Source organism: Zootoca vivipara, chromosome 8 (genome assembly GCF_965207765.1).
Source record: "Zootoca vivipara chromosome 8, rZooViv2.hap1.1, whole genome shotgun sequence".
Taxonomy (NCBI): Eukaryota; Metazoa; Chordata; class Lepidosauria; order Squamata; family Lacertidae; genus Zootoca; species Zootoca vivipara.
In genome coordinates, this window is record NC_142591.1 from 81,867,724 (window position 1) to 81,888,188 (window position 20,465).

Consider the following 20,465-nt stretch of genomic DNA (forward strand, 5'->3'; position numbering starts at 1 on the left):
ATTCTGCAAGCCCCGATGTATTCTTTAGACTTTAACATGGTTTTAATGAAATTGGAAATTAACATGTAGTAAGGCCATATACCGGCCAACCTTTAGGTCATTTGGGCAGCTTCATTCAGATGCACTGGGTCACTTCTATGTAATTATAAGCACACTGGTTCAAAAAAAGGAAAGAAAATGTTTCGTTTTTGCTGACTAGCCTTTAGCTGTGTACAGATACATGGGACCCTTGAGAACATGCAAGAGGAAACTATTTCTCAATTAATAGTAATCTACTTTGGTATATTGCAGGAATAAGATTGCTGTCCCAATATTGCTGCTGCTGCTGCTGCTGCTATACTGATGTTATATAAAGGAAATCCTTCCCCCTTCCCACACAAAAGTAAGCTTTTTAAAAATAACACACCTTGTTGCGGGCAGAGTACTAACACGTGTAAAGAAGACAGATGGCTCCACATCTACATGAAGTCCCAGAGACAAGTTCCTGTAATAGCCATCGACATGTCCTGGACCTCCTGAGTATTTGAAGTTCAAGATGGCTTCCAGCGTCTACAAAAACAACAGTAAAAAGTTTAAATCTGCTTTTTTTCTATACTGAAATATACAGTTGATTTCTATTACCTTTCCATTGCTGAGCACCAAGTATCACTTTGTATTTCCACTAATAATACTGCTCTGGCTACCCTGATGTAAATGCAACAGGGGCTTTAGGAAATATAACAGGATGATCTCAAAGATTACAGTCAGTTATGGTACATCCTAACATCTGCCTTAAAAAGGGGGGGGGGAAGACCACCTATAAATGCAATTTAAAAACAAATTCACACAACCATATTTTAGGTACAGTGCACACAGTAATGGGATTTACTATGAATGGATTCCATTTGGTAAATGAAAAGGGACATGCAATTGTTTCATTATGCACCAAATTCGGAACTACTGGTGCCATTCCTGCACTTTACTTCCACTGCTTTAAGCACCTGTGGTTAAGAGGGACATTGGCTCAAAATAATGTGGCACTATGACTTGTTTCACCAGAGAGCCAAAGAAGAATAAGGCTGCATTCACAGACTATTAACTCTACCTTGAAATTTATGGGTATATCTGTTGTAAGTTAGCTAACCTTTTATCTGATTTCACACAGTCACACAATTTGTTTTTTGCTTAATATAACCAAATGATACACACTATGGCTAATCTTACATCACCAGAACATAGCAACTGGACAACTTGTATAACCATTAATGTCATGTCTAGAAAATAATCATTAGGCAATATGTTAAAAAAAAGGAAGAAAAACACCCTACAAACATTTCCTGATTAACAAAATGTTGAGTTAAAATCGGTAGTTTCAGAAAGCTGACATTGCTTAAGACAGACTTGTAGTATTGAAAATATTTTTTTTTTTTGCTGGTGACATAATATTTCGTAAAGTGTGGCAAAGTACAGATTTCACTCTTTTGTTTTATATCCCAAAACTGATGATGTCCTGCTGTTATGTACAAAACTGATTGAAAAGCAAAAGTGAATTCCTTTGAAGTGCTTTCTTTTACATGGAAGGAGAAGAAAGTGAAATAATTGCAGAATCCTAGAAACAAAAACAAATGCTGAAGTTGATGTGTTTTTAATGAAACTCCTACATAAAAAAAAAACCCAGCTCCATTAGTGCTAGGCCTTTGGGCAAACATCTGGGGCTCCGCAGCACCATCCTCAGTGAGACCATCCAACTGTGTAGCTTGGCTTTCTTCTCCCCATCCCTAGACTGAGTCCAAAGTGTCCACTGCTTTTCTCTCACTTAAAATCCCCACTGGGTTTGAATTTCAAAAGGAAGGAAATGCAGAATTGAAACTGTGCCCCAAGTAATAATTTTCAGCAAACATATTTTGGCAGCGGACCTGCCTTGGTTACCAGGTGCCACTAGAAAAACACAGATGAGACTAAGGTAGGAAGGGTTTTTCACTACATGCATGTTTCTCACTTCCATCTCAGCTCCCTGTTCAAACTGGCAGCCCACAGCCCAGCTATGGGTGTTGCCAAGATCTGGTCTTTCACTTAAACTGCTGCCAGAAGGTATGGGTATAATTTAAAAGTGCCAAGAGCAACTAGTGCCAAAAGGGAGAACCTGTGCAACCCAGAAGTAAGCCAGTCCAAAAAGTTTGCATGTCAGGCAAACACAAGGGGTTAAGATTCCCACGTTTGCCACTGAAAATCTAGCATTGCTTAAATCATTCAAAATATCATATTTGGGCTTTGAGGACTGGAGATGTCTCTAGGACACCTTGCCTTGAAGGCCAGCAGGTGTCAGAGCACTAGAATGACCTGCTGGTGTTTGGAATAGAAACCGAATTACTGCAAAAGCATCAGAACGTCCTTAAGGTAATTTGACAGTGTTAAAGTACAGCTATTAGAGGCACACTCACTGCCTGAAGTGACTTCAATGCAAGATGCTTAGGAGTTCTCGTTTTGAAGTCAGGAATCATGTTATATGAGTGATTTCATGCACCATTTTTTGCATCTTTACTTCACAAAGGATTAGGAAAAAATATGCTAATAAGTATATCCATAATATATGGATGTTTGCTTAGCTTTCTTGCAATGGAAAATGCCTTGTCTACTTAAACAACAAAGATTTCTGTGGCATCTTAAAATCTAACACATGTATTATGACATAAGCTTTTGTGGACTAAGGTCTATTTCACAAGAAGCTCCTGAACTGTCATCCATTTATCAACAAATTTATGAGCAGAAGGGCCTTTTTTCAGGTCTTTCTTTCATGTTGAGAGGCCTGAAGCAAACCCTTTCAGATGGAGAGAGAGAGAAACACTTGTTGGTCTCCAATATGTGCCTCAGCTCCTGGGTAGCAGAGCTACTTCCTCTCTCTCTCAATGGGAGTTAGCAGCTTGCAGGTTCATTGCGGTTAAGCAACCACTGTGCCTCATTTCCAGCCCAAAGGTGGAGAGATGAGTGAAGATGGGCAGCTGGACAGTGATGTTCATTAGCCTGTTTTGCGTCAGCAGCATTAGCCTGTTTAGCTTCTATGCAAGAGTAAGAGACGCCAATCACAGAAGCTGCACCAGGAAAGTAAAGTCATCTTTCCATAAGAACCCTCTTCTCTTCTCAGTGATGCCACTTCCATCAAACTTTATGGTAGGGCACAGCCAGAGCATTGCCCAAGTATCTGCCTGAAAGGGTGCATCTCACACAAAAGAAATAAACTAGAAAGAAAAAGGGAAAATTGAAGGGGGTCACAATAATTGAGATACAATTGATGCCAGAACTCTACTGCTTCTAGCCTGGCAAAGCTGATATGGGAGCAGAAGACAAAAAAACTCAGGTTGGTCAAACCATTGCACAAGTGCTATAAAACAGGCAAAGTGTACCTCCTCAGCAATAGCTCACTTTTATTTTCAGAAAGGTAACCAACTTATACCAGCTGCTATGTAGATTTTTCAAGCCAAAAGTGATTTAGATAAGATACATTCAAGTTATTGAGACATATCCTGGGGCTCCCAAGTTCAAGCAAGTATGAGACGATGTGTGCAGAACTAGCTATATACACAATGGAATATTGGGTGTGAGCTAGCACTATAAAATCCTGGTTGCATTGCCATTTTCATTGTCAACCTTCGAGACTGCTCTCTGACTTACTTAAGAACTCTTATAAATCCGGATGCTTCCATCTCTTCCACAGCAAAATCAGATCTATTGGTATTGACTTGGAACTCTTGTATAATTCAAGTGAGCAATATATTTATCTCAATATTCAAACCAGATTAAGGAACATTGGAAAACAAAACATTGAGTCAGCTGTAAATAAAATTTGCTCTTCCAGATTCTATGGTTTAAATACAACAGATAACAGGGTCACTTATATCTCAAAATTACTAATTCCAGTCCAACGCAGGCCCTTTATGTTAGCCCGATTGAACATTTCCCCCTCAGCTTTAATCAAGGGCAAATATTTAAACATCCCCAGAAATGACAGACATTGCGGATGTTCTTGAATGTGCTGGACACTGTAGAACATTTTCTTTTCTACTGCCCATTGCACAACCAACTACACAAAGTTGTGCTATCCCCTTTTTTGGGTAGTCTAACATCATGGCACAATAAAAATATCAGATTCTATCTATCTATTCTAACCCAGAAGTAACTGCAAGGGTGGCTGAATTGTTGTCAACAGTATCTCTTAGAGTGGTGAATTTTTAGCTGGAAGAAATCCCAATGAAAATCCTCGTTATTATATATTTTACATGTTTATTTGTATATATTTTAAATTTTGATGGCCTATACTTGTAGGGATGTGGGTGGCGCTGTGGTCTAAACCACTGAGCCTAGGGCTTGCCGATTGGAAGGTTGGCGGTTTGAATCCCCGTGATGGGGTGAGCTCCCGTTGCTCGGTCCCTGCTCCTGTCAACCTAGCAGTTCGAAAGCATGTCAAAGTGCAAGTAGATAAATAGGTACCGCTCCGGCGAGAAAGTAAATGGTGTTTCTGTGCGCTGCTCTGGTTTGCCAGAAGCGGCTTAGTCATGCTGGCCACATGACCTGGAAGCTGTCTGTGGACAAACGCCAACTCCCTCGGCCTATAGAGCCAGATGAGCGTCGCAACCCCAGAGTCGTCCGCGACTGGACCTAATGGTCAGTGGTACCTTTACCTTTTATACTTGTAATGCCTAATAAAGGTCTGGCAAAGTAAGAAAGAAAGATATGGGAGCAGAGAAACAGCTCTTCTCAGTGTCATTCCTGCTAGAAGCCCTGTTGGTCTACCAAGAGGATGTACTTTCTAAAATAAAGACTGTCGAAACCTAGAACCACCAGAGAATGTCATTTGTTGAGCTCACTTTGGTCTTATTCCTGGTTCTTGAAGATACTTGTGGTACTTTTTTGTTTCTTGATCAGGTCCTTTAAGCTCCTCCAGAATTTGCGTAGCTACTGTTTATCAGCTCACTCATTTAGACATTCAAACTCAGGACGAAAGGGAGGAACGCACTAAGAGGAAGGCACGTTTGGCAAATCCTCACCATGATCAACTCCCTCCCTGAAACCTATGTCCCCACTGTGGAAGGACATGTGGATCCAGAATTGGCCTCCATAATCACTTACGGACACACTTAAGACCGTGTTCATGGAAGACATCCTTATTCAGCTACGAGTGATCGCCAAAGAAGAAGTGGAGAGTCACAACACTTTCTTCAGGCACTCCCTTATCCTCAGATGTTCATGTTGAGCCTGGTATATGCTATCTCACACAGCCTTTTTAAGTGAGCCAGCCCTCAGAGCCTGAAGAATCCCTGGGGCATGGCTCTAATAGCAAGATGCAGGCACACAGAAGTGGTAAGACTTCTATCTCAGAGCATGAGCTACTTTGTGCATCCAATGACCCTTCCCTTCCCTTCCAGTTCTATGAATTTGTTGTCATAGAAGACCATGAATACAAGAGACAACATTTGCTGACCCACACAAAGAGTTCTTTAAAAATGTGAATTTTTTAAAAAGTGAATTACTTTAGTCAGGACATGGGGAAAGAGTAACAATGAATGGCTTAGCGGCTTTCTATGAGAAGTTATTGGGGGCAGAATACTGCATTTTTATACAGCATCTCTTATTCTCAAGGTACTTCAAGCTGTGTCACAAAGCAATGGTCACCTGCAGCGAGGTAAATTTGCTGCAAAGTAACAATGATCTTACTGTGCAATGTCCATTAACCTTAATGCACCCTTCACAGCTAGAAGCCCATTCACAGCACTTAAAATATATCTAAAATACACTGTATAACCAATTTATAGAAACACGATTAATTTGATGAATGGCAGTTTCAGCTCACAACATGCACATAATCCCCACGAGTAAATGACTTTGGAGAAAACACAGGGAAGATTATGCCTTTAATTTATAGAACCAGAACCTGAAGTGTACATGCAGGGATTATACTTATTTAAGCATCTTTTAGCATCGCCTTCATCGTGTGACCCCATGGTTTGTTATAATGCAATCGAAACAAGAACAATTCCAGACAGTGAAGAGCTAAACAGAATTAAAGCTCCCATCTCTTGTGGGGGCTCAATTAGTGGCAGCGCCTTCTGTCAGGAGTCTGGATGTAACCTTTGACACCTCCCTTTCTATGGAGGCGCAGGTTGCAACTGCACAAAGGCGGCATTTTTCCACCTCTGCCGTGCTAAGCAGCTGGTCCCTTACCTTTCTCGCCCTGATCTCGCCACAGTGATCCATGCAACAGTCACCTCCAGGCTTGATTATTGTAATTCGCTCTACGCAGGGCTGTCTGAAGCTGACCCAGAAACTCCAGTGGGTGCAGAATGCCGCGGCGAGGCTCCTTACGAGTTCCTTGCCATGGGACCACATTCATCCAGTGCTACACCAGCTGCACTGGCTCCTGGTGGAGTACAGGGTCAGGTTCAAAGTGCTGGTTTTAACCTTTAAATCCCTATGCAGCCTAGGACCCTCGTACTTAAGGGACTGCCTCTCCTGGTACGCCCTGCGGAGGACCTTACGGTCCACAAACAATAATACTTTGGAGGTCCTGGGCCTCAAAGAGATTAGACTGGCCTCGACTAGGGCCAGAGCCTTTTCAGCCCTGGCTCCAGTCTGGTGGAACGCTCTGTCACAAGAGACCAGGGCCCTGCGGGATTTGACATATTTCCACAGGACCTGGCCCAGTCTGACCCCCTTCTTTCTATGGGGCCCTGTATGTAAGTGGCCTCCTTGGCTCTGTCTATCAGGCCATATGGGACCAGCACGAGTGACCGGGCTTGCTGAACTTTTAATTCCTTACCCCTACAATTATGATTTGTAGGTTCCTACCTAATTTTATTTTTATTTTAAATGTGATTCGAATTGTATTTTAAACTAATCATTTTATTTTGTGTTTTTAATGTATTGTATATTTGGTGTTAGTTACCCTGAGCCCGGTCTCGGCCGGGGAGGGTGGGGTATAATTATTATTATTATTATTATTATTATTATTATTATTATTATTATTATTATTAAAGTTCAGTAAAAGCAAAAAAAACAGAAATGCAGAAAATGCCATGCGAACAAATCTTTAGCCTAATGCTGAAATGCCAGTCAGTTTTTTGGAGGAGGCATTCTGTAATTTGGGAGCCACCACAAAGAACACTCTTCCAGATACCTGGGTTCCAAGGTTTGGGTGCTAATATGTTTAGGGCTTTACAGTGCAGCACCAGCACCTTAAATTCAGCCAGGAAGCAAACAGTCAATGGAGATCCTTCGGGTTATATGTTAAACAGTATGGTCTCTGCTAGCTGCCCCAGTCAACATTCTGAAAGCTGTGTTCTGCACTGATGGCAGCTTCCAAACCATTTTCAAGGACAGCCCCACAGAAACCACACCACAGTGATCCAAACAGGAGGTTACCAAGGCATGTGTCACTGTGGCTTAGGTCACCTCTGCCCAGGAATGGCCCTAGCTGGCAAACCAGTCAGAACTTGACTAAGGTACTCCATGCCACTGAATCCACTTTGGCCTCTAGCCATGCAACATTTACCAATAAAAATCTAAGCATGCCAATGGAAGCATTGCAAGTGTTGCTTGAGATGGGCAATCCAGAAAAAGAGCTATAGATGGTTTTTCCTCTGAAGAGGGTCTTAATCTCCTGTGAAACTTCACCCAGCTTACATGTAGAGCTAAACGATGTTTTAGAGAACCAGTGTGGTAGAGTAGTTAGGACACTGGGCTCTTCCTCTTCTTCTTCTTCTTCTTCTTCTTCTTCTTCTTCTTCTTCTTCTTCTTCTTCTTCTTCTTCTTCTTCTTCTTCTTCTTCTTCTTCTGCGATCTCTCATAGCCGAGTAAGATTGTCTTCCATAAACACGATTTTAACAATTGGTCCGTAAGTGACTGTGGAGGCCAATTCTGGATCCACACGTCCTTCCACAGTGGGGACATTAGGAGGCAAGGGTTCAAATTCCTTCTCAGCCATGAAACTCCCTGGGTGATCTTGGACTGGCCATTATCTCTTAACCCAGCCTACCTCATAGGGCTGTTGTGAGGATAAAATGGAAAGGGGGAGAACCATGTGCACCACCTCAACCTCCTTGGAGGAAAGGTAGGGTATGCATGTAATCATGAAAGGTTATTTGAAAGCAAAAACTACCGTAAACTAGTCATTCTCTACACTTGGCGGGAACTGGAGAGCAAAACCCTGCCAGATGGGTTTTTTAAATTTTTTAAATTTAAATTTTTAAATTTTTAAAAAATATTATTATAACCTTGGTGGTTTGCCTAGGGTTCGTGAAAGCTCATGCACTTAGCACTAAACCACGATTTAGTTTTATGCACAAACACAGCCAGTGTGTGTAACACTGCAGTCACCAATTAGTGCGAACTATACTGACCTGGAAGCTGTACGCCGGCTCCCTCAGCCAATAACCCCAGAGTCAGTCAGGGGTCCCTTTACCTTTTATACCGAGCTGTGATGAAGATTCAGGCTACAACCTGTACCAATTACATTGGTAGCAAGCCTCACTAATCTCAATGAGGCTTACTTCATGTAGTAGATGATTGTATGACAGCAAAATACCAAAATCTACTTCCATATAGTCTTTTTTAAAAATGCTGCATTTCCTCACAAAGCAACAACCTTCTATGCATATACCAAAATCCCATATAAAACAGGTGATGTGAATTGTCATAATGCCCCTTGCTCAACAGTGTGGCCATCTGCCCTCCAGTCGAATAAATCTGAAATCCTGAGGCAGCTATAACAATGACGTGCAGGTCCAACAAACTAAATCCCAAGTGTGTGTCTTGTTTTAAACGCTTAAAATAGTCATTACAATTTGTCTATTTAAGGCAAGATGGCCTTTCGTGATGTCTGCTGCCCTTGAGAACTAAAATATTATGGTAACTGCATGCTGACCCAAGCTGATTTTAAGACACAATTGCCTACATGCTGTAGTTCTGTAGCTTTCCCTCAGATGGAGTGCAAGCTGAATTTCAGAAGCAACATGCAGTATCTCACATTCATCGTCTAGTTCATTCATCTGCATTTATGTCTTATCAACTCACTGAACAATGAAATTGCATCATCCCTTTGTGTAATAATACAGTGGTAGTAGCAACTGGGGAAAACTAAATATAGATTCTGCATAATGTATGCCTTGGGAATTAAATAATGCAGTATTGTCCTTTTCCCCCTGCCTCCCCTTGTCAGACCATTTAGCAACAGGATCCATCTTGAGTTATGCTCTGTATCTCAATAAAGTCCCCTTGCCCCCGAAGGTAGAAGGAATGTTTTAAATTTCAGCTGGCTAAAAATAGCCCTGCTTGAAACGATTGAAAGTGTGAGCAGAATAATACTCAGATACAACACAGAGCTGGCATGCAGTACTGCATGTACATTAGCTAATGAGATAAAACTGCAGCTGCTCTTACAGTGATATATAGGTTGCCAAATGCATATGATTGGACAAGGTCTTACGGCAACATACAGAAGCTGAATAACCTAAACTAGTTGAAGGCTTTTTTAAAAAAAAAAACCACTGGGTTTCAAAAGGAAATGTAAGATTTCTGTGGGATCAGTAACGTCACACAACCCTCCCAGAAAGCCAAGTTGCATAACCATTCCCCACCTTCTCTGATGGCCGTATTTTGGTTTAATATGAGATATGAATGAGCCTTTTGCACATTTCCATGTGCAAAAGGTCATGTGCAAGTGTCTAACTCGTGGAATCTCAATGAAATGCAGAAGTCTTTAACTATAGCTTCCCATTTTAACTGAAATGGTAAACTATGGTTGTCAGAATCAGGAGCAGACAGAATCTTAAACCAGCTTCAAACCATGATTTATGATCCTGACTGGGTTCAGAACTACAGTAACCAACCCCAACTTCCCTGTTTGGATAAAATCGGAACTATAAGACTTATGGAATTAATCAAGGCCTGCCAAGAAGTGAGTACGGAAGGGGCTGCAACATTTCTTCCTATTTCAGTGTATTAAATGTATGTATTAGATGTATTAGATGAATCCCTAGCCAGAATTAAGATTGCTGGAAGAAATATCAACAACCTCAGATATGCAGATGACACAACCTTGATGGCAGAAAGCGAGGAGGAATTAAAGAACCTTTTAATGAGGGTGAAAGAGGAGAGCGCAAAATATGGTCTGAAGCTCAACATCAAAAAAACCAAGATCGTGGCCACTGCTCCCATCACCTCCTGGCAAATAGAAGGGGAAGAAATGGAGGCAGTGAGAGATTTCACCTTCTTGGGCTCCTTGATCACTGCAGATGGTGACAGCAGTCACGAAATTAAAAGACGCCTGCTTCTTGGGAGAAAAGCAATGACAAACCTAGACAGCATCTTAAAAAGCAGAGACATCACCTTGCCGACAAAGGTCCGTATAGTTAAAGCTATGGTTTTCCCAGTAGTGATGTATGGAAGTGAGAGCTGGACCATAAAGAAGGCTGATCGCCAAAGAATTGATGCTTTTGAATTGTGGTGCTAGAGGAGACTCTTGAGAGTCCCATGGACTGCAAGAAGATCAAACCTATCCATTCTTAAGGAAATCAGCCCTGAGTGCTCCCTGGAAGGACAGATCGTGAAGCTGAGGCTCCAATACTTTGGCCACCTCATGAGAAGAGAAGAATCCTTGGAAAAGACCCTGATGTTGGGAAAGATTGAGGGCACTAGGAGAAGGGGACGTCAGAGGACAAGATGGTTGGACAGTGTTCTCGAAGCTACGAACATGAGTTTGACCAAACTGCGGGAGGCAGTGCAAGACAGGAGTGCCTGGCGTGCTATGGTCCATGGGGTCACGAAGAGTCGGACACGACTAAACGACTAAACAACAACAACAAACTGAGATGTGACCATCCAAACACAGCTAATATGCAGTCACTGGAGACTTGACTGTATTCCAGGAGGTTGTGCTCTCATTTTAGATGGGGTGAGGGTGAGACCAAATACACATTTGCCAGAATCCTCCGCAACAGACAGCAGTCTTTGGTAGATAAATCAATACTAGAAGGGATCCCTGAAACCAAGTCTCAAAACCTCTGCAGACAAAATCCTACAAATGCTTATTAAAGATCACGCTACGGTGTCAGATTTCTTTCAGAATTTGAGATAAAAAAAAGACTGAAACTCCCAAACAGTGAGTCATCTTTCAGAACTTTATGTTAGCCAAGTAATCAGGTATATAGCAACTGCATGGTCACACTCAATTTAATCCCTAGGCTATAGTTTGCCAACTTCTGGGGATTCCACTCTGCAATCCATTTAAATCATCATGAGTTACAGCAATGAAGTTAATGGATTTTTTTGTTTTTGTTTTTAAGGAGGAAAAGAAAATATATTGGCAGAAGGAAATTTGAGCCTTTCAAATCAGATGTGATGTTAAACTAGCATACCTAGATGCATAGCAGGAAACCTTACCGGCATTCTGCAATTCTGCTGTATTAACTAGGGATCTAGAGATTTTGTTTTCTGTTCCTTCCCCCCGAAAATGCTATGAATACATTCATGAACCTGTGGTTTGTTGCTTAAAGTACTAGAAAGGGCCTTCAGTAAAATTATTTTGCAATAACGCAAGACAAACCAAGGAAAACATGGGGAAAATCTTCAGTTTTTTACTGAGTATTCAACATACTCTCAAATACTGATCATTAGCAAGTATGTTTTGATAATTCATCCAAAATATATCGCTGGGGTATTCATTAACATTCATTAACCTGCAATAAAACATGTCAGTCACAGGAGGTTCTGGATATCTCCAATGGGTTGACCTTTCCCCCTAAGGCACCCTCTTCCATTGTCTCCCAAAACAGATGCCAACACAACACCCAATAACCATGATATTCACCAAAATAAATAACTTAGTTGGTCTTTAAGGAGCTGCTGGAAGGAATTTTTTTATTTTGTTTTGACCATTTTAGGGTTTAATTCTGTACAGAAGATACACAGGCTGAGGGGCTGTAAGGAATGTCCGCCCATCAGTTTTGGGCCTGATCCTTAGCTCAGATTAAGCCGTGGTTAAGCTCTGAGTAGCAGTGCCCTTTTTTCTATTATTCATCTGTTTGGAGCTGGAATGATCTGACCAAGGTCTTATGGATCTGATGTAGTGGTTCTTGGAACTGTAAAATAAGCCCATGTCCTGAATCTGCAAATTACTTTTCCAGCATCCATGGGTAACATGGTTTGGTTCCTTCACACAATAACTTCTGAGGCATAAAAGATCTGTTTTTGTTTTGTCTGAGTGTTTTCTTTCCTGCAGGAAAGCGCTCATCTCTGTGCTCTGGAAGACAACTTCTCAGCAAAAGCTCTGCTTGCTAATCACTGGTTCCTATGAGTAAGCGGGTTTTATGTCCTGCGGCCCACTAACTTGCTATCAGATAGAAATCAAGAGAAGCCCTGTGCTCTTGCCTTACCATCTGTTTAAGGCTGCGATAACCTGTGCCGGCAACTCAATGCAGCAATAACACGGAGGAATGGATTAAGTGGTGGTTTTCTTTATAACAACATGGGTTTACTTATTTTAAAAAAATCTGCATCCCACTTGCACAGGCTTTGCAACCCACTTGAGACTCGCAAAGCACAGTTTAGGAAATGCTAATCCAGGGAACACATGGATCAATAAACGAGACCATATAACACCAGTCCTGAAAGACTCCCAGTACGTTTCTGAGCACAATTCAAAGTGTTGGATACCAAGTAGGCCAAGACACCATATGCAGTTAACGTTAGGAATACTGAAGGGCACTGGTAGTTAGATTAGTACTGCAACTTAGAACCATAGAGTTGGAAGGGATCCAACGGTCATCTAGTCCAACCCCCCTGCAATGCAGGAATCCTGCCCACAGCCATCCCACAGGCTCAAACCACCAACCTTCTGGTTGACAGCCAGACACACTGACCCATTTCACACTACCGCAATAGATTACAAAAGAGGTGTTAAAGGCGACAAATACAAGCACAACCAAATGGGCAACTACAAGTAATAATAACAGCAATAATAAAGAATAAAAGAGTAAGAAAAGCAAGTAAAGGCTGGGAGAGAGACTTCCAAATAACCATTGCACATACCATGGTAAAATATTTTCTTTGTGTCTCATTCTACCAGTACATAATAAACACACTCCATTTTTCAATTAATAAATTATTAGATCGCTTACCTTCCCTCACTATAATTCTATTATTTAATTTATGAATTTTTACTACTTAGTGAAGGAGTTTGGGGTTTGTTTTTTCCCCCATTTAGAACTTGTTATGCATGCAGCTGTTAAGAGGCGAATGGTAATTTCCTTATCTTCTGGCAAAACCAGACCTTCTGCGTAACAAAACAGAACAGCTAAGAAACTTGCTGGCAGCATATAACCTGGAATGCTTTCCTTTCCTTTTATAATATTTATCAAAACGATCTTTATTCGGGGGCAAGACCAGAATATATGGAGCATATCAGCATTTAGTGTTTCTCATTCCCAACACTTATTATTTGTCCCTATATTTATTTATTTCAACCTTGAATGTCTCAAATACCAACAGATAAGAAGTTTATAAAAAAAACAAAACCTTTAAGATTAATATTTATTTCCTGTGGGACATATTGCCATATCTACTTCCATGCATCTAGCAGGATCTTATTATTCAAATACTGTTCACATCTGCTTTAATATGTGTTGACGGAAATATCATTAGCCATAATAATATCACATAGCTTACTCAATAACTTTGGTCTTTGCCCTTTAGCCATTACATTTTCAAAATCTGTTCTCTCTTGCATAATGTGCCACATTTTAAAATGAGGCATTTGGCTATGCGTCTCATTTGTAGATACTGAAAGAATTGCAGCGGGTGTTCTCCCATGCCATTACTAATTCCTTCATAAGATTTTAAGTGTCCACCTTTAAAAAAGATCCCATATCTCAATCAAACCATCATCATGCCACAATTGCAATTTATTTATATTAACAACATCTGATCACATGCAGATTAGCTACACAGCTGAAAATAAAATGCTTTAAATGTGTTGCAAAGTGATCTTCTTTGGTAATCACTCGTAGCCAAGCAAGATTGTCTTCCATAAACATGGTTTTACCAATGATTCCGTAAGTGATTGCGGAGGCCAATTCTAGATCCACACGTCCTTCCACAGTGGGAACATTGGTTTACGGGTGGGAGTTGATCACAGTGTGGATTTGCCAAGTGTGCCTTCCTCCTAGCACATTTCTCCCTTGCGTCCTGAGTTCGAGTGTCTTCAAAGCCCATGACACCTTTGGTAAAGGCTGTTCTCCAACTGGAGCGCTTGCAGGCCAGTGTTTCCCAGTTGTCAGTGTTTATACTACATTTTTTTAGATTTCGCTTGAGACAGTCTTTAAACCTCTTTTATTGACCACCAGCATTACACTTTCCATTTTTAAGTTCAGAATAGAGTAGTTGCTTTGGAAGACGATCATCAGGCATCCGCACAACATGACCAGTCCAACGAAGTTGATTTTGAAGAATCATTGCTTCAACACTGGTGATCTTTGCTTCTTCCAGTACATTATTAGTTCGCCTGTCTTCCTGAGTGATGTGTAAAAAATTTCGAAGACATTGTTGATGGAATATTTTGAGGAGTTGGACATGGCGTTTATAAGTGGTCCATGTTTCACAAGCATATAGTAAGGTTGGTAGTACCAATAGCTTTGTAAACAAGCATTTTGGTTTCCTCCAACACTCTGCACTTCAATCGGGAGAAAGCCTCACTCACAGAGCTCAGGCGATGCTGGATTTCGGCATCAATGTTGGCCCTTGTAGAAAGATAACTGCCTAAGTAGGAGAAGTGATCGACATTTTCCAACGTTACACCATTGAGTTGGATTTGTGGTGCTGCAGAGGGGTTATTTTGTACTTGTTGGTGCAGCACTTTGGTTTTTTGGATGTTGAGTGATAGGCCAAGCTTTTTGTAAGCTTCTGCAAAGATATTTAGGATGGTTTTGGAGCGTGCACACACTACGTTGTCATCAGCATACTGATGCTCTATGACGGAAGTTACGGTAACCTTACTCTTTGCTTTCAGCCTGCTCAGATTGAAGAGCTTTCCATCTGTTCAATATATAATTTCTACTCCGGTGGGGAGTTTCCCTTCAACAAAGTGTAGGATCATGGCAATGAAAATAATGAATAGGTTTGGGGCAATAACACAAACCTGTTTTAACACCTGATCCCACTGTGAATGGTTCACTTTGAGAGCCATTGTTATCTGCGATTGTTGCTGTCATATTATCATGGAGGAGCCGAATGATGTTTACAAATTTATCTGGGCAGCCAATTTTCAGAAGGATAGTCCACAGGGCATTACGATTTACAGTGTCGAAAGCTTTAGTCAGGTCAATAAACGCCATATACAGAGGTTGGTTTTGCTCTCTGCATTTTTCTTGAAGCTGTCGAGTGATGAAAATCATGTCCACTGACCCCCAGAAGGCCAAAAACCATTTTGGGATTCAGGAAGGGTCACCTTGGATATTGTTAGGAGACGGTTTGCTAAGATCCTTATAAGAATTTTGCTGGCTGCAGCTAATACAGAGATACTTTGATAGTTTCCACAATCAGTTCTGTGACCTTTTTTAAAGAGATTGATAATATTGGCATCCCTAAAGTCTGCTGGGATTTCTTCTCTCTCCCAGATTTTTTCAATGAGTTTGTGAAGTAGTTGTATAAGTTCAATTCCGCCAATTTGAAGATTTCGGCAGGTATCCCATCAGGTCCACTGGCAATATACAAATGTGACACTAGATGGTGACAATGAGCTATGCAAAATTCAATGTATTTTTCAAAACTATTTTTTTGAAAAAAGCATCTTCACAGCGTTTTTTATATGTGTGTAGATTCCACCCTGCACTAATCATGTTTTGTTCACACTGTCACTTACATAATCAATTACATGAACTAGACACTTGACCAGGTCCACACCTGAAAACTAGCAAAGGTCCTTGTTCACATCTGATTTAAAAACACGCAGAATAATATCCTATGAAACTGCTTCAGAGAGCCTTATTCTATCATAATGGACCACATTTTAAAACAGCTGCTCCAAACAGTACCTGAATCCATTAGTTGGCTAGATCACCCAACAAGCATGGCTTTGGTTTGTGTTGTGCCTTATTCTGCTAAGATTTAAAGTGTAATCCTTTAGGAACTTAGACTAATATGTGCATACTCTACTATATTGTTAATCCAGCCTTTCCCTAAGAAGTGATCCAATCATAATTGGATTCAATCTATTAATTTGATATACTGATTTTTGATGTATTTATTTTATTTTATGGGTGTATTTTATTGTTGATACTATGTTGGTTACCTCCATTACATTCTTCTTCAAGTTGGCAATATAGCTTTGAACTTTCAGGGATATAAGGAATTGGGAACTTCAGCATCATCTCTCCCTCCCCCTTTTATCTATACACACTGAAGGATTGCACTGGACTGTGTTCAATATCAGCATAGTTGGAAATCAATTTTTAACACAACCCCTTTTATTATATTAAGTTAAAAGCAGCTAATGCGAGTCAGCAGCACCACACTCAGGAAAGCTGCAGAAGCAAAGGGAAAGAACTATTATGAGAGCGTGTTTGATTTTTAAATGATTATTTAAGGGCTGTTATTCACTATCCTGAGTCATGCTAGAAAAAATTAATTGGAATCTTTACGATTCCTAAGCAGTTAAATACCAGAATCATTAAGATTCTTAAGCAGGGGGTAGCACCCTTACCTTTTGTGGGAGCTACAGGGGTGCATGATTTAGCTAAAATTGGAGATTCAATCTTTCATTACAGTCATACCTCGGTTTAAGTACACTTCGGTTTAAGTACCGTGTTTCTCCTAAAATAAGACATGCCTATAAAATAAGCCATGGCACGATTTCCATGCGTTGAAAAAATATAAGACATACCCCGAAAATAAGCCGTAGTGCTACCGTATGTGAGCTCTACTTAGTGAAGAGGACAAAAGTGGCATTTGCGGTGGAGAGGAGAGGAAGGCACGAAGAAGAAAAGAGGAGCGATTAAAGACGCCTCATGAATGACCTCCGTGTGAGTCTCTTTCTCTCCCCCTGTGCGCGTCCCTTTCTCTCCCCCTGTGCGCGTCCCTTTCTCTCCCCCTGTGCGCGTCCCTTTCTCTCCCCCTGTGCGCGTCCCTTTCTCTCCCCCTGTGCGCGTCTTTCTTTCTCCCCCTGTGCGTGTCTCTTTCTCTCCCCCTGTCTCTCTCTCTCTCTCACTCTCTCTCTCTCTCTCTCACACACACACACACACACAGAGAGAGCCCACCTCTCGCTTCCCCCCACCTTTCCCCCTTCCATTCTACCGGTATGTGCCCAGCCATGAGTTGCTTGTTGATTTCCTCTTGATGGCCGAGACAGAGAGCGAGGCAGGCAAACTGCAGCTACGGTAGGAAAGTGGCGAGCTCTCGCAGACACGCGGGTGGTTTTTTAAAAAACTGACATCCCCTCCCGTCTCCTTTTGCCAAGAGACCCAGACAACTTGCATTCCTAGGCTTCAAAGGTTATGCATATGAAAGAGGAGATTAAGGAGATAGATAAAGACAACTTCCTATTATCACCTTGCCTTTGTCCTGAAAGGTAGAAACCTTATGGTAGCCATGAGATCTGGGCATCAAAGGAAAGTACTTAACAGCTATTTGGTAAAGCCAATTGTGATCTCAGGCAGCATCTGGCTAATCAGTCCTGAGAGAGAGAAACGTGATTTCTGTTGTACAGCATCTGTAAAATTCATATAAAAAATCATTTCCCTGTTATGATCCAGCCCCCGAATAAGACATCCCTTGAAAATAAGCCATGGTGTGTGTTTTTTTGAGGAAAAAATAAATATAAGACATGTCTTATTTTAGGAGAAACACGGTACTTTCAGTTTAAGTACTCCGCGGACCCATCTGGAACGGATTAAACCACTTTCCATTACTTTCAATGGGAAAGTTCACTTCAGGTTAAGTAAGCTTCAGGTTAAGTATGGACTTCCGGAACCAATTACACTCATACTTCAGGTTAAGTACGCTTCAGGTTGAGTACTCCGCGGATCCGTCTGGAACGGATTAATCCACTTTCCATTACTTTCAATGGAAAAGTTCGCTTCAGGTTAAGTACGCTTCACTTTAAGTACTCGGCGGACCGTCTGGAACGGATTAATGCACTTTTCATTACTTTCAATGGGAAAGTTCGCTTCAGGTTAGGTACGCTTCGGGTTAAGTACAGACTTCCGGAACCACTGTGTACTTAAACCGAGGTACCACTGTACACCTCCCCATCAATCAGGTGGGAGGAGATCGGGGGGGGGGGGAGTGAAGTTTCATCCTCCATTTCCTACAATCTCCCCATCCCAACCCCACTGATCAGAAGGACACTGCAGGGAAGAGGGTTCAGGATGGCAGAAACTTGAGGGAATAGGTCACTCTCTTCCTCCATCAGCAAACTGCTGCTTTCCCCCCCCCAAAAAAAAAGAAAAGAAATCCCCTTTCTCTGTGCACAACAAGGAAGTGTGAACCCAGTATATAGATGTGTAGGAATGAGGCATGGATATGGCTTCCACCACGACCACACTTTCACTTTGGCCCCACTTACAGCTGGTATGCAAAGGTTATCCACAAGGAAAACAACCCCTTGGGCTATGAAAGGTTCCTTCTTGCTGCCTTTGGGTAGCAGAAGATGAGGCCTTGCTCCTTCCCACAGCAATTCAACTCTCTTTAAATTACGATCCAAAGCAGAGTTTCGTTACAGATCTTAACAAGATGGTGCCCTATGCTCATATCAATTAATACCGCATTACATAGAGCAGTATTCAAGTGTTTTCCGATTCTTCCACGCTGCTCACTTGTTGTATATGTTCAAGGTACCACTATTAAGGAACTGTAGTGCTTTCAAGAATGTCAAGTTAAAATCAACCCTAAAAAGCTTTTACTCTGATACAAGAATGAGGAACGCCTCTGGCCTTCCAGATAATGCTGAACTACAACTTCAATCCCATGGACCATGTTAGCTGGAGCAGAGGGAAGTTGAAGTCCAACAACATCTGGATGACCACACTGCTCTAATAGATTAGCTCACTGTACCTACCCAAGCTGCTGGTTTCTCATTTGTGTGTCCTTTTCTCATCCTAGGCCATCTGTCAGGCTGGAGAACTGCTGACTCAATCGAAGTGCAAGCATCCTGTCACTAACATCACTGAATGCTTGTTAAACCTTAAGTAGTGAACCATAATAAATGCAGCATCATCACCTTTCCCCAAACCGGCTTATGAACTCTCTCCATATGAGAAGGTGCTCAGAGTAGAGGCAATAAATGCCAGTGACGTGATAGAAAATCGCAAGAAAGCAGCCTGGGGAAAACAAAGGAAAGACGGGGTATGAACCATTTGAAACCCTACATGAGATTTGGGCGAAGACTGTAGCATTGAGAAGATAGCACAAGAACTGTGCATGCAGTCATTGGTTGGTAGGGGACACAGCAAATATAAACCTACTTGTTGTTCTTGTTTAGTCGTTTAGTTGTGTCTGACTCTTCGTGACCCCATGGACCATAGCACGCCAGGCACTCCTGTCTTCCACTGCCTCCCGCAGTTTGGTCAAACTCATGTTCGTAGCTTCGAGAACACTGTCCAACCATCTCGTCCTCTGTCGTTCCCGTCTCCTAGTGCCCTCAATCTTTCCCAACATCAGGGTCTTTTCCAGGGAGTCTTCTCTTCTCATGAGGTGGCCAAAGTATTGGAGCCTCAGCTTCACGATCTGTCCTTCCAGTGAGCATAAACCTACTAGCCTCTCAATAATTTGTAGTCTGTCCCAGCACTGAAGTATTACTGCATAGTTGCATTAGGCTACCACTGATGAAAGCATCATATTTCAAATGATACAGAGATAACTGGATAGCCCGACACTATCATTAAAATCCCCCAATGACTTTTTGCAAGGGAAGAAGAGACATTAACCCTCATGCCCTGGCTAAATTCCAAATGGGTAATTATATTCATTTTGCTCTGCAATTTCAAATGTCTAGGGGTCATCAAAACAAGAGCTTTACAAGATCCTAGATCCCTACATCAGAGCAGAAGGAATTATGTGGTCACAAAGATATGCATCAATAGAAGAGCTTTAAATATCAACGAAGCAATTTGATATGCATTAAAACTAAAAAAAACAAACCTGAAACCCAAGATGGGAAATGATTAGCAATTTTAGTAGCAAATGCTGACTGACTGTCAGTCCCCAAAGGAACATAGATTCTTCCTGCCACATGTGATCATGAGCATAATGTTCAATGATGACAACCCCGAGGCAGTCTGAATAAAGTCTAGATTGCCCTTTTCCGTACTTCCTTGCTGTTTTGAGAAAAGCAGAATTCTCACAAACAGATGATAGGGGAAATCTATGTCTGTTCTATGCCATTTCATGCTGCAGGGGAAGGCTCTCATGAATGAACACTACACAATATGGAAACATCCCCTGCACAT

General features: G+C 41.5%; 1 protein-coding gene across 2 annotated transcripts in view; it reads right to left on the minus strand.

Annotated features, from left to right (window-relative positions):
• Positions 1-20,465, minus strand: part of TRAPPC9 (trafficking protein particle complex subunit 9) — a 257,231-nt gene that overhangs the window by 175,516 nt on the left and 61,250 nt on the right. For both annotated transcript variants that reach the window (XM_088676018.1, XM_088676019.1), the window contains exon 18: positions 407-549. In XM_088676018.1, the coding sequence (XP_088532144.1) occupies positions 407-549 (143 nt within the window). The remainder of the gene's footprint in view (positions 1-406; positions 550-20,465) is intronic.